Genomic DNA, 19,561 nt, shown 5'->3' with positions numbered 1-19,561 from the left:
CAGTGCTGTAAAAGAACCACTTTAGATTTTTTCTTAACTTATTTGAATGTATTAGCAGAATTAGGTCTTTTTGGAACCAAAAATGGTTCTCCTAAAGCATTGCTCAAAGAATCTTTTGTAGCACCCTTATTTTAAAGAGTGTTGCATAGAATTTGCCTAATCAGTTTTGGAGGCACGGTGCCACCCCTTTTAGAGTTGTTGTTTTGCTGTATGATGTTCTATTATTATCCAGTTCCTAGACAGATATTTTCCTTCAAATTTCTCTGGTAAAATTCGGATTTTATTGTTCCATCAATGTTGGCAAGCTATCTTGGCCTGGATGAATAAATAAGTACCAAACACTTACAGTACCACCACCACGTTTCACTGATGGGAAAAGGTTCTTACGCTACAATGTAATGTTTTCCTTTCTCTAGAAAATGCTTATATATTTTAAAACAAAAGTTATATTTTCGTCTCAGACACTTCCAGTAACCACGACACGGAGAGCAGCGGCTTTCTATTTTTAACCTTGCTATGCACACCAGTGTTGTTCAGTGTTTTCCTTGGACAAGCTGAAAAAATATATCATGCATATAGTTATTAAAATATTGCATTTCATTTGATCTAGATAACTATTGATAATAATGACCTAGCTTTAATAAAGAACATAATATATTACTAAGTAAGACGTAACTGTAAAACATTGTAAGTAAGACGTAATATTATAAAAGTCTCTAGAACTCATTAAACAAACGCGTGATCTAACATCAAGATGTAATAAACTCTCTTAAATGACAATAAGGCTAAGTTCACATAACCAGGCTAATGTAACTAGGGATGTCCCAATCCAATCTCAAAAATCAGTATCGGGGCAGATCACAGCATTATTTTACTGATCTGTATCAGCTTTTTTGATTTCGAACTTAGGTCACATTCATGCAAGTCGGATTCAGGGATGGAGCGCAGGTGGACGTGATTTGTGTTGTCAACCTTCTTTTTTATCCCATATTTTTGAGGTGATACTGTTTTAAATTGCTCTCCCTCAGCTTTCTAAACAGAGAATGCGCTTCTCCTTGGTCGTTACTTTTATAAAATGTAACTTATATTAGCACCATGTCCTGTTAAAACTTCGTTTAACTTCTGTGATGACAATTTAGCTGACTGACTTTTAGAATCAAAGTAATTTTTTTACACATAAAAAAATCACATATAGAGTTAAAAATATAAAATAATTTATATGAGTTGTTTGAAGACACCTTTTGTTTACTATTTTATAAAAAATATTAAGCAACAACTTGGATACAGCCAATTATTTTCTTAATGTGAGCTATTCAGCGTCAAGCAGATAAACTGAGCTGATTTTCTTGAAGTGTGCACCGTTTAACAGTTCTATCGAGATTAATAAAAGTATCAGATCAGGACTATGTAATCGGCAGATAGTTGATATTAAAAGACTCGGATCGGGATTGGAGGGGTCAATAAATTTGATCAGGACATCACAAACTCAAATCTGATTCTAGTTGTGGTCCTAGATTGAATTTTATGCCTCTTTTTGCCTGTACACATGCATGTGGTCATCAGCCAGCACCAGCAGCAGTATGCAGGTGATGTCACAGATGGCTTCCTACATATGTGAAACTATGGCTTCTGAACTAAAATAGCACACTGAATGTCAGAAAAGGAACTATAGCTATATATAAATTAATTTGTGTAAGACATATTTTGCTGTACTTGGGTGAAGGGGCTGTTATTTTATGACCTACATTGTGCTCTGCACAGGGCTTGAGGAACCATTTGAGTTGGAACCACATATACGTTTTTGCATCAGTTGCACCACATATACGTTATTGCATCAGTACATGCATTGCAGAGTATTTCACTCTTTAACATTTCACATTTATTAATGTGAACCATCAAGAGAGCCAAATACAATCTGAGCATAACATATTCCAGTATATAAATATGATATAAAAATTTGTCATCAACCGATATATCGGCAAGATATATTAGCGCATAAGGCCGATATTTACACAATGCACACAGGCAATGCTGTGGGCAGCTCTGTCATTCTGGCTGTTAGAGCGCCCCTTGTGTCCATTTTGCCATCTTACAGGCAGACATCATTGAGCACAAGTACATGAGTACAAGCCTCCAGCCTGTAGCTGCATGCCGTCTCATCAAAGAAAACAGTATGAATTATTTTCTGTTCTTCAGCTCTCACTATTTGTTACTTGCTGCTTTGTAACATACTGCTTTGTAACATACACTCAATAATCTGCAACATAAATGACTGAGTTGATAGTTGTAAAACTAGAAACCCAGCATTATTTAGCCTCTTATTTCACTCATTGGTCGGTGGCGCCTAAAAAAAAAAAATCACACATTGTTATATCCATCAGTATATCTCAAGTACTACAGGTCCAAAGTTGACAGTTAATGTACCAAATTAAAGCTTAAAGTCACTGAGCCCACAAGCGGCTCACACACAAAGTTTGCACAGCAGTGCTTACCTTAGATAGTTCCCTTCAAAATGAGACTAAATTTGAGTCTCTCTGTCAAACCGTTCATGAGTAATCCTCATATTTGTATCAAGAGTATTGGCCAAAAAAAAATCCCCCAAAAATAGTACGTTTTCAAAAAATAATTAAAATTTGATCCCCGTGGAGTGGACCTAGTGCCGCGTAGCTTAGGCTCTCAGCTTTCCAACGACATGTCAATCAAGTCTGTAGACCAATCAGGGGCAGAATTATGGTGATGTACACCCAAGGAGGAGGGACAAACACACAGCAGAGCGCATATGTTTTCAGCACCTAACAGACCCAGACACTGTGCGAGAGACTCAAGCAGTTCTATTTGGCAGCCACAAGCTCCATAAACAATAATCAAGTCAATAAACATGTTTCAAAGCTTTGATGTCTTTTACTATTTACATTTCCCCCACTGAGGACATTTAAATGCAGCAGGGGTGTGGGGGAGGGTGTCTTGCTCTACAGCCAATCAGAGTGCAGCTCTCGCCTTTTAACATGTCAGTCATTTAAAGGAACACTGTACTCGGTGAGAAACAAGTGTAAACATCAGAAATAACCTCAGTACATCAGAATAAAACACCATACCTAAGGGTTTTTACTGTTTGGTGAGGGGTAAATGGCCAATTGGTGAGAGACAGGAGACGAATTTCTCATAGAAAGTAAAGAAAAACACTAAGATGTTTACATTAGGCCTAGACAAGATATATACACTATATTTTTGCAGTAAAAGTAATAATTTTCTTTATGGAGAGCTTGGGATATAAAGAGACACTGCTCCAGCTTGAATAACTTCAAATGAGTATGAGGTATCAACTCCAAATTTTACCTGATGAAAGTAGACCCCTGGAGACACAATTTTAAAAAAGAAAAAAGTAATGGGACTCATGAACTCTTCAGTTCATAGTTACTAACATTTTTTTTTTTCAAAAATAAGACAAGCGCCTACATTTTTTTTGTGGTTTTCATAAGCTTTTGACCACTTCATATATATTTCAGGATCTAAATGGTTTCTTTTACAAACCGGATTCCAAAAAAGTTGGGACACTAAGCAAATTGTGAATAAAAACTGAATGCAATGATGTGGAGTATATGTGGAGAATATGTCAATATTTTATTCGTAATAGAACATAGATGACAGATCAAAAGTTTAATCTGAGTAAATGTAACATTTTAAAGGAAAAATATGTTGATTCAAAATTTCACAGTGTCAACAAATCCCAAAAAAGTTGCGACAAGTAGCAATAAGCAGCTGGAAAAAGGAAATTGAGCATATAACGAACAGCTGGAAGACCAATTAACACTAATTAGGTCAATTGACAACATGATAGGGTATAAAAAGAGCTTCTCAGTGTCAGTGTCTCTCTGAAGCCAAGATGGTAAGAGGATCACCAATTCCATCATTGTTGCGCAGAAAGATAGTGCAGCAATGCCAGAATGGTGTTACCCAGTGTAAAATAGCAAAGACTTTTAAGTTATCATCATCAACCGTGCATAACATCATCAAAAGATTCAGAGAATCTGGAACAATTGCTGTGCGTAAGGGTCAAGGCCATAAAATTCTACTGGATGCTCGTGATCTCCAGGCCCTTAAACGTCACTGCACCTCAAACAGGAATGCCACTGTCAAGGAAATAAGAGAATGGGCTCAGGAATACTTCCAGAAAGCATTGTCAGTGAACACAATCCACCGTGCCATCCGCCGTTGCCAGCTGAAACTCTACAGTGCAAAGAGGAAGCCATTTCTAAGCAAGCTCCACAAGCTCAGACGTTTGCACTGGGCCAGGGCTCTTTTAAAATGGAGTGTGGCAAAATGGAAGACTGTGGTCAGATGAGTCACAATTTGAAGTTCTTTATGGAACACTGGGACGCCATGTCATCCAGACCAGAGAGGACAAGGATAACCCAAGTTGTTATCAACGCTCCGTTCAGAAGCCTGCATCACTGATGGTATGGGGTTGCATGAGTGCTTGTGGCATGGGCAGCTTGCATGTCTGGAAAGGCACCATTAATGCAAAGAACCATGTTCAGCCCCCCCGCGAAGGCCCGCGACCCGATCCGGCCTAAAGACGCCACCGTGGGTCTCGTGACCGGCCGAGGACACGCTCCAGGGCGTCGGACGTGAGAAAAAACCAAAGCAAAGGGTCCGTGGGGCACCAGCGGGCCCCACGTCCCCTCCGCTCTGCCATTGCCCTCTTAAGAGGAGGAGCAACTCTGGACTAAGTAGCCATGTGGTGGGCTCTCAATGGCCAAGGCAGACACCAATAGAACTGGGGCATTTTGAATTCGTAAACACTCCAACATGTGCTTTTTAGTGCATGTATAAACATTGTATGTTTTCAGTAGTATTAGTGTGAGCTTTGTCAATGGTAAAATACTATAAATTTATTGAGCGACACGAGAAACGTTAATACATTTTAACTGGTTTAAAAGTATAAAAGTACTTCGTTTTCCAAGTTTGTGAAAACGTTCACAACAATTGCATATAAATAAAAAGGGCTCATTTATTTACAAAAGGTCTCATCACATCCTATATATAAGTACAGTATTGATAAGTACATATGTAGGTTAAGTAGCAAGTCTGAATTATATAGTGGATTGTGCGTCAAATTGTGTGTATAGAGATGTACGTGGATGTACTGCTGTTGCAAATACCAGCGTCCATGTGAAAAAAAGTCAGCGGTCCCCCTGCTCCTCTTGCTCAGCCATCCACTCCTCTAATGTCTTTCCTTCAGCAGTGGCACAGAATGACCTGTTGCCTATCCTGCTATGTCCGAACTCCCAAGTCTTTGGTTGGCCACAGCTGGAGCATCTATAGTGGGTTTGCTGGTGGAACTTGGCAGGAAGCGTGGAACAACCCTGATGTTTACTCAACACTTCCGCTTCCTTCCGTCTCCTCCACTCTGTTGTCCTGCTCCATTTTCTCTCGGGCTGAGCTGGCTGGGGAGGTCCTGGCATAAGGGTCGGCTGGAATGGCTGAGACGCCGGCTGAAGCAAGAGAAGTGCCGGCTGGTTCGTCAAAGATGCCGAAGGCTGAAGGAACAGTACAGTTCCTCCGGAAGCCGGAGGCCGTGGCAGTTGCACCGGCGGAGCAGACGCAGGAGCTGCGGTAGCAGGCCGTCTTCGCTGTACCGCTTGCCCCGACAGGTCCGGAGGAGTGGGTAAAGCAAAGGTCCTAGGGTACTCCTCTGGCACCTCACTAGGCTGTGGCAATGGAACGGCAGCTGTGAGGCTTGGCTTGGGCAGAGGAATCTCCATCGCCAACACCGTCTGCTCCTATTTCTTCTGGATGCTGTTGTGCCTTTAAAAAAAAAGAAAAGAAAGAGAGAACAGTGTTATTCAGTGCTTGCTGGAAGAGAGTGTTCCAAGCATTGATGTTAATAAACAAAGTCGGCTTAAAAGTCTTACCACACAGAGAGGGTGCGCTGGTTGGTCTCATACAGCTGAAGCGACATTGCCTGCACGAGACCTGGGCTTTTCAGGACCAGCCTCCTGATCCTGCCGTAGTCCTGCAGGATTGCAGCCCAGCGGTTCACCCTCGCTCCAGCGACCCTTCGGCCATGAGGGTGAACGGCACACAGCTCCAAGCAGATGGCCTTCACAAGGCGGCTTGCATCTGGCCACTGCGCCGGTCCCGTGCCTTCACCCAACAAGCAGCTGTTGGGAGAAACAGAATAATACAGAACACGTTATTAAACATAAATGTGCCAGCACAGATCACGCAGCATTAAATTCCTTGTCCAGAAGTATGATTAACCTACCGCTTTAAGCTCTCGACCCCGCTGGAGATTGTGGTCTTTGCATGGCTGGCCTTAAAGCGTCCCTGAAGGAGCCGCTCCCTGTGCCTCGGCTGGTAAGAGACACGTTGCTTGTCGACATCCGGCAGACGGTTCCAGAGAGTAACAATGTCAGTGACCTGCTTCTCAGACAGACAGGCTTCGTCGCGCAAGTCCACCGGGTACCTGGCCAGCCTCACCACACATTCGTAGCCTGGCGCTCCATCCGGCCCTCTGAAAACCTGACAAGACAAAGACGTTCAGGTTAATTGGGCTCCCGTTCCCATGTATGGTTAAGTGCTCACATAGTGTAAAAAACAAAGCAATTCTTCTGCTCCCGGTGCTTGAGAGGGGAGGACCGGGTCTGCGGAAGCGTCTTCGGACTTTGCGGGAGGAGCCTCTGCCTCAGCCACCTTCGGGATAGGATCATCCAATGACAGAGGGTCAACGGCGGGGCTTTACCGAATCCTTTGTCCTCCCATTCTGACAGGTCATCAGGGGTGCCATCTGGGGCATCCGGGTCCCGGCCGATGTCGTCCCTCAGCTCTTTGCACTGCTGGGAGAAGAAGTACTCGACACCGATCAGGTCACCTGAAACTCAAACGATCACACAGCAGTTTAATAACAGTGGCTATTTGTGCTGAGTGAAAATAGATTGGCTTTATGGTTACAGCACGATGGTTACGCGTTCAAAAACGTTACCTGTGTACTCTCTGGGCTTGGTGTAGTCCTCCACCAGTTTACAGCCCAGCATCTCCTCACTGAGCTGGTTGAGGGCATGCTGCATGTTGCCAGTATAACACCGCAGCACCTGCTCCGACCGGTTCACGGCTGATGCAGTGCGGTCCTCGTTTTACCTCACCAGACCTCATCCAGGAGGTATGCCTGAGGTATAGTTGTGATGTGTTAAAGGCAGTGATAATAATGAACGACTCCCTCTGAATGGGTCCATAATGGCTTGTTAAGCATAACAATACAAAGACAAGACAACATAAATTCATGCATTTAAGAGACACACTGCAGAAAGAAAAAAAGGAAGCATTTCATTGTATTAAACTAATATTAATTTGGTAAACAGATCCACAAAACAGATGATTACACACAGAGAAGAGGTTTAAAGAAGCTGGCATTAGTGGAAATGGCCTCTTTCATACAACAAGTTAGTGTTTTATACACCTAATACATACAATATTTTAAAACTATACATCTAATACATATAACTGGCCATTTTAATACTAAACAACTAATGTTTTTTATCCTGATGCATGTAATAGAATATTTGAATCACTAAACAACAACATCTAATGGTTTTTGTACACCTAACACTTATAATTCCATATTTTATCACTAAACAACAACAAAAACCACTCAGATGAACAGTTTAACGTCTGAGATTCCAAGATATATAATTTATTCATGTAAACACAATTGTAAACCCGTTTAACAAACCTACAACGAAAAATAACGTTACCAGAACACATTCCCTACAACTAACACTTACAGTTTTACTACATTTTACAAAATTGGTGTAATGTAATTGAGAAAAAGCAGATTTTAAACATAAAACAGTGTTTACACCAGCCGTTTACTGAACGCTGCGCTGTATACAACGACACACGCACCAACAACGCTGCTACCTTAATCTTTATACGCCAAACCCCAATCCTAAAAGTTTTACTAAAGTCTAAGCAATGAATGAGAAGCAGCACTTACCTTTTAATCGTTGTCTGTTCGCTGTAGAACTAAGAAAGAGAGAGCGAAGCGACTCGTTTCAGAGGAACCATTGTAAGGCCCGCCCCCAGAAACATTCACAGCCGTCGGCCAATCAGGCGTTAGCACATCCCCACAGTTTCAATGAGGAACCAGTGTCAGACAGCCATCGGCCAATCAGTCGTTAGCACCTCCCACAGTTTCAATGTGTGGCCATTGTCAGACAGCCATCGGCGTTAGCACATCCCACTATTTCAATGACGCACGTTATTTGCGTCTCCGGGCCAATCATTGCAGCAGGAATTGAAACAATTGAAACAGGCCAAGTTGAAACAGGCCAATGAGAGGCACTAGAGAGGCGGGAATTGTGAAACACTTAAGCGCGATGATCGCTCGGTCAGAACATATGGCTCCCATCTAGACGTCATCTCTTTCAGGGAAGACCCTGCATTTTTCAACAAGATAATGCCAGACCACATTCTGCAGCAATCACAACATCATGGCTACGTAGGAGAAGGATCCGGGTACTGAAATGGCCAGCCTGCAGTCCAGATCTTTCACTTGTAGAGAACATTTGGCGCATCATAAAGAGGAAGGTGCGACAAAGAAGCCCAAGACGACTGAACAGTTAGAGGCCTGTATTAGACATGAATAGGAGAGCTTTCCTATTTCTAAACTTGAGAAACTGGTCTCCTCTGTCCCCAGACGTCTGTTGAGTGTTGTAAGAAGAAGGGGGGATGCCACACAGTGGTAAAAAATGGCCTTGTCCCAACTTTTTTGGGATTTGTTGACGCCATGAAATTTTGAAACAACATATTTTTCCCTTAAAATGATAAATTCTCTCAGTTTAAACTTTTGACCTGTTATTTGTGTTCTATTCTGAATAAAATATTAGATGTTGGCACCTCCACATCATTGCATTCAGTTTTTATTCACAATTTGTTTAGTGTCCTAACTTTTTTGGAATCCGGTTTGTACAAATTTTAAGGGTTTTCTGTAAAAATAAATCACGATAATGTCTCTAGTTTCGTCACTGCCTGAGGAATGGGATTTACATAAGCTTTACATATTGGCCATCGGCCACTACTGCTGTCTAAAAATCAGCATCGGCCATCAAAAAACCCATATCGGTTGATCACTAATAAAAATAACTCTGAAGTATTAGCTAACATGGCTTAATTAAATTGTTCAGTTTTCCTATACAATCATGTTGAATACACCCTTGCCCACTGATTAAACACCTCACTCACATTTCACTTTCAAATCAACTCCTAATCCTTTTTTAAAAAAAACTTTGTTGTTTTTTATACAGACATTACTGTTAGAGAATTCTCTACGTCTTGTTTAACAATGTCTTTCACTTTTGACATTTAATTAACAATATTATTAAACTATATACATCCAGGGAGTATTTTACATTCTTACAGTAAATAAACAATAAAGGAAGGGGAGATAGATAGATAGATAGATAGATGATAGATAAATAAATAAATAAATAAATGTAGGGCATGGTAAATATCACAATATCATTTTAGCAAAACTTTACCAATTTCCAGTTAACAATTAAATTTAATTAATTAAACAATTAAACTTAATTAAATTAATTTAGGCACGGTGGCGCAGCAGGTAGTGTCGCAATCACACAGCTCACGGGACCTGGAGGTTGTCGGTTCGATTCCTGCGCCGGGTGACTGTCTGTGAGGAATTGGTGTGTTCTTCCCGTGTCCGCGTGGGTTTCCTCCCACAGTCCAAAAACACATATTGGTTGGTGGATTGGCGACTCAAAAGTGTCCGTAGGTGTGAGGGAATGTGTATCTGTGTGTCTGTGTTACCCTGTGAAGGACTGGCGCCCCCTCCAGGGTGTATTCCTGCCTTGCGTCCAATGATTCCAGGTAGGCTCTGGACCCACCGCGACCCTGAACTGGATAAGCGGTTACAGATAATGAATGAATGAATGAATAAATTAATTTATCCTGTACATAGTCCTGATATCACATTAGGTCTCATTCTGTTACATATTTTATCCAATTGCTCCAGTGTTTTTTAAATTAATCCATTCTTAAGTTAACTGAAAATATGATCCTTTCCATTATGTACATAACTTTGGCTATTTCTATTCAATCATCTACAGTTAGTCCTTCTGGTTGTAGCCACTTCCTAGTCAATGCCATTTAAATATTCATCTGTTTTTCTTTTGTCCAAGTGAATATAACCCAAGTAGAGTAACTTACTATTCATAGATATTTCCATTCTAAATATATTTTGTAGGGCTTCCTTTTTATATTTCCCAAATCTTTGAATATTTAGACATTCCCAGAAGATGTGATAATGATTTTCATCCTGGCACCCACATTTTCTCCAGCATACTGGGGCAACAGGAGCTATATATACAGTGTCTGCTGAGGTGTAATATAAAATCTGATGAGATTTTTCCAGCAAAATTCTTTCGATTTTATAGACCTGGTACTCTTAAACTGAGAACACCATATAGCTATTCATTCTTCATCTATAATTACCATTGTTCCCCCCTTTCCCACCTTTCTTTTACATATTCTGTTGTATGATTAGTATTCATACTCATAAGGGCTTTATAAGTCTTAGAAATAACACGAATCATCTTCAGCTTTATATGCTTTAATGCATAATTCTACTAATTTAATCTGTATATATTCCCACGAATCTTTTTTACCTTCTGGTCAAAATAATGTCTAATTTGAAGATATCTATAAAAGTCTTTCACTAACAGAACATATTCTATTAATGTTTGGAAACTCATAAACTCTCTACTATGGCACACATAGCTGTTATTCCCTTTGTCACACATATTATACATCTTTTTTAATCAGTTTGGTAACAATTTTTTTGTTTGTAAAAATTTGGAATCATATGCTCCCCATTATAAAATGTTTACATGATCTGTCAAACTATACTCTTTTATTATAGTTTTCCGCACATTCAGTGTGGATTTCAGCCATGAATTATTAATTTCATCTATGTGCCTTTGTAAATCTGCATCTGCCAATATAGGATGTATATTATGTTTTTTAAGGTTCACTATTGATTTCCACTATGCCTGATATTGTGAATTAAACAAGCATACTACCACTCTAGTTTGTGCTGCCTGATAATAAGTTCTCAGTGATGGTAAGACCCAACCCCCATTTTCCTTTGTTAATCGTAATGTTTTAAAACATACTCTAGGCTTTTCCCCCTGTCAAATAAACCGCAAAAGCATTTTGTCCCATTCTATAAAATATTTATTTTCAATTTCAAGTGGGAGGGACTGGAATAGGTATAAAAATCTTGGCAGTATATTCATCTGAATTTAATTAATCCTTGAACTTAAAATGAAAAAAGAATGAGGCTCTGTCTCTTTAAATCTTCTCGAATTTTTATCTGAATCAGTCTGATGTATATATATTCCCTGTGAAAAAAATGAATGAAATAAATAGGAACAAAACTAACTCAAACACCTAACATGCTTCCAATGGAGGGGTCTTAGTAAACAGACTCTTTAACGAATTATTGATGGTTTCTTTTCTGTGGAGGGAAAGCCTCCTATACTTTTGGTAGATATAAGGCCCGCATTTGCAACAAGAAAGGAAAATGAATGGTTTCCCCGTTGGTTGAAAAACTCCAGGCACAGTGCTGTCTTGTAAGCGGTGGCATTGCAGAGTGATACCAGAGGAGCTTCTGTCAGAGTGCCATGATTGTGTAATATCGGCACTCCTGGAACGTCTTTTAGCCAATAACATTGCAGGGTTGGTACTAGTAAATAAAGCACTATGATTGGTAACACTAGGATACAGGGCTACAGCCCCAGGTCTTTATACATGAGGTGAAAATGTTAAGATGATGAAGCTCCACAGCTCTCCCTCAGCCAAAGAAGAGAACACGCTTCTCATTTGTCATCACTTATTTAGCCAATCAGCAGTCAGAGTTAACTGTCCATTATTTAGTGCTGTAGCCAATGGAGTCAAAGTCCCTCCTAGATAAACTGCACTGAATAACAGTTTTAATCTTAATTTAATAACGTATGTTATGTCTGAGAGAATGTAGAAAGTCTTGCGGTCACAATTAAAATCACTAAAAATATAGCTACTTGGGGACCAGCTACACAACTATGCCCATGGGCTTATAATTTGATGATCTAGGTCTGTTTACCCATGGGCCCACCACCTGTGGGAGAGGTAGTAATCCGGGTCTGGTGCATTGTGGATCGGGTGGCGGTCGGGGTCGGGGGCCCTGGCGTTCTGATCCTCGGTTACTGAAACTGGCTTTTGGAACATGGAACGTAACCTCTCTGGTGGGAAAAGAGCCTGAGCTGGTGCAAACAGTATGGTCTCTGGAACCAATCTCCTTGAGAGAGGCTGGATGCTCTTTCACACTGGAGTTGCCCAGGGTGAGAGGCTTACTCATAGCCCCCCGGCTTAGCGCCTGTACGTTCGGGTTTACCCCAGTGGACGAGAGGGTAATTTCCCTGCGCCTTCGGGTTGGGGAAAGGGCTCTGACTGTTGTTTGTGCTTATGCACCGAACAGCAGTTCAGAGTACCATGCCTTTTTGGGGACCCTAGAGGGAGTGCTGGAGAACACTCATTCTGGGGACTCCATTGTTCTGCTGGGGGACTTCAACGCTCACGTTGGTAATGACAGTGAAACCTGGAGGGGCGTGATTGGGAGGAACGGCCCCGTTGATCTGAACAAGAGTGGTGTTCAGTTATTGGATTTCTGTGCCCGTCACAGTTTGTCCATTACGAACACCATGTTCGAACATAAGGGTGTCCACAATTACACCTGGCATCAGGATACCCTAGGCCGCATTTCGATGATCGACTTTATAGTCGTATCATCTAACCTGCGGCCATATGTTCTGGACACTCGGGCGAAGAGAGGCGCTGAGCTGTCAACTGATCACCACCTTGTGGTGAGTTGGATCAGATGGCGGGGGAGGATGCCGGACAGACCTGGCAGGCCCAAACGTGTGCTGAGGGTTTGCTGGGAACGTTTGGCAGAGGAACCTGTCAGAAAGATCTTCAACTCCCACATCCGGCAGAGCTTCGACTGCATCCCGGGGGAGGCTGGTGACATTGAGTCCGAGTGGGCAATGTTCCGGACCTCCATTGTTGAGGCGGCTGAACGGAGCTGTGGCTGCAAGGTTGTCGGTGCCTGTTGGGGTGGTAATCCCCGCACTTGGTGGTGGAAACCCCGGGTGAGGGGGGCTGTCAAGCTGAAGAAAGAGTCCTATCGAGCCTGGTTGGCTCAGGGGACTCCAGAGGCAGCCGACAGGTACCGAGGAGCCAAGCGGCTCGTGGCCTCGGCAGTCGCTGAGGCAAAAACTCGGGTGTGGGAGGAGTTTGGTGAGAACATGGAAAACGACTTTCGGTCGGCTCCGAGAAGTTTCTGGCAAACCGTCAGGTGACTCAGGAGGGGAAAGCAGTTTTCCACCAACACTGTATATGGTGGGGGTGGGGAACTGTTGACCTCGACTGGGGACGTCACCAGACGGTGGAAGGAATACTTCAAGGATCTTCTCAATCCCTCCAGCACGTCTTCCGCAGAGGAAGCAGAGCTTGGGGACCCCCTGGGGGGGGGGGGGGGGTGGCTCTGCCTCTGGACTGGCAGACTGGGGTGGTGGTTCCCTTTTTTAAAAAGGGGGATCGGAGGGTGTGTTCCAACTATAGGGGGATCACACTCCTCAGCCTCCCCCGGTAAGGTCTATGCGGGGGTACTGGAGAAGAGAGTCCGACTGATAGTTGAACCTCGGATCCAGGAGGAACAATGCGGATTCCGCCCCGGTCGTGGAACACAAGACCAGCTCTTTACCCTCGCTAGGATCCTGGAGGGTGCATGGGAGTTTGCTCAACCAGTTTACATGTGTTTTGTGGATCTGGAGAAGGCATTCGACCGTGTCCCTCGGGGTATTCTGTGGGGGGTGCTCAGGGAGTATGGGGTACTGGGCTCTTTGTTACGAGCTATCCAGTCCCTGTACAAACAGAGCAGGAGTCTGGTTCTTATGGCTGGCAGTTAGTCCGTCAGGGCTGCCCGTTGTCACCGGTTCTGTTCACAATTTTTATGGACAGAATTTCTCGGCGTAGCCAAGTGGCGGAGGATGTCCGGTTTGGTGGTCTCAGGATTCCATGTCTGCTTTTTGCAGATGATGTGGTCTTGTTGGCTTCATCGAGCCGAGACCTCCAGCTCTTGCTGGACCAGTTTGCAGCCAAGTGTGAAGCGGTAGGGATGAGGATCAGCACCTCCAAGTCCGAGTCCATGGTACTCAGTCGGAAAAGGGTGGAGTGCTCTCTTCAGGTTGGAAGTGAGATCCTGCCTCAAGTGGAGGAGTTTAAATACCTCGGGGTCTTGTTCACGAGTGAGGGAAAGATGGAGCGTGAGATTGACAGGCGGATCGGTGCAGCATCAGCAGTAATGCGGGCTCTGTACCGGTCCGTTGTGGTGAAGAGAGAGCTGAGCAGAAAAGCAAAGCTCTCGATTTACCGTTCAATCTACGTCCCAACCCTCACCTATGGTCACGAGCTTTGGGTAGTGACCGAAAGAACGAGAACGTGGGTACAAGCGTCTGAAATGAGTTTTCTCCGCAGGATGTCTGGACTCTCCCTTAGAGACAGGGTTAGGAGCTCGGACATCCGGGAGAGACTCGTAGTGGAGCCGCTGCTCCTCCACTTCGAGAGGAGCCAGTTGAGGTGGTTCGGGCATCTGGTTCGGATGCCTCCTGGACGCCTTCCTGGAGAGGTGTTCCGGGCATGTCCAACGGGGAGGAGGTCCCGGGGCAGACTAAGAACACGCTGGAGAGACTACATGTCTCGACTGGCCTGGGAACGCCTCGGTATAACCCCGGAGGAGCTGAAGTCGGTGGCTGGGGAGAGGGAGGTCTGGGTTTATTTGCTCCGACTGCTTCCCCCGCGACCCGGACCCGGATAAGCAGTGGATAATGGATGGATGGATGGATGGGTCTGTTTACATCAATGCGCACCCCTGACTTTCAGCCTAATTTACTTAAATATGATAAAATATGTACATTCCTGTTGCCATTAACAACAGATGGCAATGCTCAATAGCTTTGTTTTCACTACGTTTATAATCATCATATAATCAGTTTTCATACTGACATCCAGGGCTGTCACTAGAGATGAATGATTAGAGGGACAAAGCTTTAACCAGGGGGGTCAGTCACTTTCCATTCTGCAGGAAATGGCATATAGGAAATTATGAAGGAAAGGGATTGAATAAAAGTGTTGACAGTTATTGTAAGAGGGTGTTCACATTTGTCCCAAATTTTCTGAAGGCCACACCCCAGGACGAGTTCTGGTCTCTTATGTTGGAGAGGCTCATTATCTCTGGCTTGCATTCACACATAAAGTCTGTGGATCGATTGTGCAATTCCATATGTCAGTTTTCTGTCAATGCTCTCAAAATGGTAATCCATTTACTGTTTTATTATTTTACACTGCATTACCCTGCATGCTTTGCATATCACCGTGCAGGACCACCTGCAAAAAAGGTGCCCTTCTCGTGGGGAAAAAATATTATCCATGAAGGACATGGTGAGATATGCGTTTTTCTCCATGCTTTGATAAAACACTAAACAGGCTATAATCAGAGTACAAAGCAATTCATTCAACAGAATTTCGCTGGGGGTGGCTAGTTACAGGTTGAAGGGTCAGCTAGTAGCATTATTTCCCAGTTACATCCAAACTATTTCATTATAGACACCATAACAAAGAGAAAGACCCAAATATGAATGATGTCAGTCTAACAGCTAAAAAATTATGCTTTATTCTCTAAAAAGAAAAGTTTTTTCTACAGTAACTTTCTTCTGAGATAATGCATACTCTACTAATAAAAAATTAATTTCCCTTAAATAATTAAGAATTTGGCAACCTGTACTGGACTATTACAGTTATTGGACTATTGGACTAGTTACTGGACTATTATTTTTTTTAATTGTCAAATTCAAGCCAGCAGTCTAAGGGCTAAGATGTGGGCAAGAGATTGGTTCAGAAAGTTTAATAAATGATTAAAAAAAGCAACAACATTTTCAGTCAATAGCAAATTTAGTTCAAGGCCTCTGCAACAATATTTGTTGTGACTTATGTAACTGTGTTCTCATTATTCTACTCAGACGGTTTTATCCACTATAAACATTTTATGTGGTACTGGTATTTTGTAATGAATGTCTCTCTTAATTTCAGTTTAAGTTTTACTTTTTTGACATGACCAGTTTACTGTCTGCTCCTAGGACACTGATGAACAGATTGCTATAAAGCAGTGTCGTCAAGAACTGAGTTCCAAGAATAAGGAGCGATGGTGTTTGGAGATCCAGATTATGAAGAGGTAAGAACTCTTGTGTCCTAAAGCCAACCTCTTCTACAATACCCGAACATGACCAATGTGGTTACGCTTCAGACAAAACAATAGGCTGAAATAATATGACTTCATGTCTTTTTCACTTAGTCTTTTCAGTAGTCTCACAACAGTGCACTTCCTCTTAGGTGTATTTCTATTAAAGTATTTATTCAGTCCATGTAGACATACTTTATTGGTCCTGCAGAAGTATTCTGAGCTTGAAAGACAGGTTGCTCAGCGCTTGTTTTGCCATCATGTAAACACAGAGGGAATGAATGCCTCGGAAAAAAAAGATAATATAGTGTGCAGATGTTTGGTGTCATGGTTATTGTCACTCTTTCCATCCCTTGCCCACTTAATGATGAAACTTTAAAATCTCTTCTGTGTTTACTAGAGTTAAATGAATTCCATTGAGCCTAAGCAAAATCTTCCATTGTTATTTAGCTATTTATATATGGGAGCAGAGGTTGAGGGTGAAAAAACGAAAAGCAAATTTACGACATAGTTAAAACTGTCGCAACCAAGCTTGGTTAGAAACCACCCCCATGCCCACTGTTTTCTTAGTTCCATCACAGCTCCTTCTGGCTAATCCTGTTTTCAGAGCACTTGTATCTTTGCATTAGTTTTATGAGAGTAACAGCATGCTTTTGTTTCAAAATAGACATAGGCAAATAGTGCTGCTTTTTAACTTGCACATCCTTACAACAAATGTTTTAATTTTTCAGTGGAATGTACTGTAAGCACATTTATGTTCATGTTTTATACAGTGCTGCTGTTTGTCGTCTCTTAATTATATATATTATGTAATTATTACCCATTTACAAGATTCTGTTATGATTAGGGATGTAACTACACAGTGTTTCTACTTGTTACAACATTTTTTGATACAAAGCATTTAACAACATTACATGATCAAACATGCATTTAGTGCCACAATTAATAAGAGTGTATATTAAAGGTAAATAATAATTATCAGCTTCTAGGGGCTGATTCAGTTTGTAAATGGAATTTTGGTCCATGAAAATACAGTGTATATATATATATATATATATATATATATATATATATATATATATATATATATATATTCATAATAAAGAAGACATTCATAATAAAATATTTGCAGTGTGAAATACTCTCAAAATTAGGTTTTCAGTCTATTTCAGATTTTAATTAGAAAATTAAATTATCCATTTTTGTCCTGTATTAATTTGTGAGTAATATAATTTCAGTTAATACAGAAGGTGCATATAGTTTCTAAATTTGTATTAATGTTCACGCATTGGCATTGATTGATAAGCATGAAAAAACTGGCTGTCAGAAATGGCACATTCTTTGTTCCTTTATAGAGGCTAGTATTCTAGTTTTTCAGTTTTTAGTATGGTGTAGTGGGCACAAAGTTGTCTTTGGTTTGCCCTGAAATATAGGTTTATATTGAAATATTTGTGTGCATATTCTTCCTTTACTGTACTATTACAGCAAAATGGGCAATAACTACTTTGCTACGGAAGTAACAGAGTGTGTATCTGTGTTCGGGTGGTGAAGGAACAGATGTTGGGTAAGGGGAGTTAGGTTGTTATTTAGGTCACAATTTATAGCTCTCTGCCCCCAGACTTGGTTTAAGCCACAAACCTTAAGCCTACACCCACAACACAAAACATAGGGACCATCCCCTAAGACACACATACAGACAGACCCACATGGTACTTTGAGCCCAACCAAAGTTATTCCACATAAACATACATTCTGAACATAAGCACTTTACAAGTGCACACACATACTGGCTAGTTCATCCAAAAAAAAACACACACACCAAATAACTGTGAAACCTGCCTGAGCTATAAAATGCAGATTTCTGAAACAGAACCTGAAATGATTTTGTTATTATTATTATTTTTTTTTGACAATTGATGATCTATTGTTTACATTCCAACTCTTAGTAAAATACATTGGCTTCTCAGATATATTCCAAACAGTTTATGTAAACATCCGTCTTTATTTTCTTTAATTTTAGTAGTTCCAATAAAGAAATGATTAATAACACGACTGGAAAAGGGCATGCCATCATGACGTGTGACGCATGAGACGGTAGGGTTCTAAAATAACTTTAATAAAACTTGTTTAGGATGAATGCTCTGCGTCAATGACTTTCCAAAGGGAGTCATGTAATGATAACACCAAACCAAGCTCATTTCACAATCCCCTTTAAAAACATGTGGCCTGTATAGGACAGTGAATGTGTTACTGTGGTGAATCAAACAAACTATAAGACCTGCTGAACTACTAGGCCAGATAGTTCATATTTTTCAGTTTAAGTTGATAATCAAACTAAGTAGTTTGATTTAAAAAAATGCTCTCTAGGAAAAATGACCAAATCAGGATTGTTTACAGTGGTGGTAATAGAAATCACATATCCACAGCATGCAATGCTTTTAAAGGTTACCTCACAGAAAGCTATTATATGTAGTTATGATTAGGCTACTTAATGCCTCAAATGCTAGTTTTGAAATAAGGTTTTGGTTTGAAACATATTTTTAATATACACTCAGAGGTGCATGCATTCCATCAGAAGGCAGAGTAGTCCTTGAAGAAAACATTTCTTAGGTTTACTATTTTTTGTTTACTAGGAGAAATTGGTGTATTTGCATATTATACATTGTATACTTTGTTACCACTACTTTAATTGTAGTCTGTAAGTTTCTATATGATCCAATATTTCACATTTCAAACTTTGTCTCATTGATGAAACTGTTTATAAGTCATTAATATTAATAAAAGTAAAGTTAAACAGAGATGTGTTGCATAATACACACCTAACTTTGCTTATTCCAACATTTCAGAGGTACTCCCTTGGTCATACCATAAAAGCCTTTAAATTTACAGATGATTCTCTGGTTGGACAGGGTTTTTTTTTTGTTTCTTTTTTTTTTTTTTGTTTGTTTTTTTTTTTTTTCTCAATTACATGTCTGGTCTGGATTCAATTTGCTTCTATTTGCACTTGTCCTCTTTATTGAAAATGAATATAAGGTGGGACCATTCAGTGGTTTATGTAATAAAAAAATCTAAACACATTTTTAATAAAAATTTTCTCAGCCCTTGTTGTACTCTTAAGGGCCAGTTTGTTACAGGGGTGTGTGCAACAGCTGTGTTGTTTTTTGTGGGGGACATGTTTGCTTGTACCCTTGTGTTTGTATTTCATGTCTTTCT

The 19,561-nt window shown here is 41.1% G+C and overlaps 1 protein-coding gene across 1 annotated transcript in view; it reads left to right on the top strand.

Annotated features, from left to right (window-relative positions):
• The window catches only part of ikbkb (inhibitor of nuclear factor kappa B kinase subunit beta), a 40,883-nt gene that overhangs the window by 3,946 nt on the left and 17,376 nt on the right, over nt 1–19,561 (top strand). The window contains exon 3 of the mRNA XM_066644107.1: nt 16,248–16,342. Coding sequence (XP_066500204.1) covers nt 16,248–16,342 — 95 coding nt within the window. The remainder of the gene's footprint in view (nt 1–16,247; nt 16,343–19,561) is intronic.

Source organism: Hoplias malabaricus, chromosome 14 (assembly GCF_029633855.1).
Source record: "Hoplias malabaricus isolate fHopMal1 chromosome 14, fHopMal1.hap1, whole genome shotgun sequence".
In the NCBI taxonomy this organism is placed as follows: domain Eukaryota; kingdom Metazoa; phylum Chordata; class Actinopteri; order Characiformes; family Erythrinidae; genus Hoplias; species Hoplias malabaricus.
This window is presented reverse-complemented; position numbering and strand designations above follow the sequence as displayed.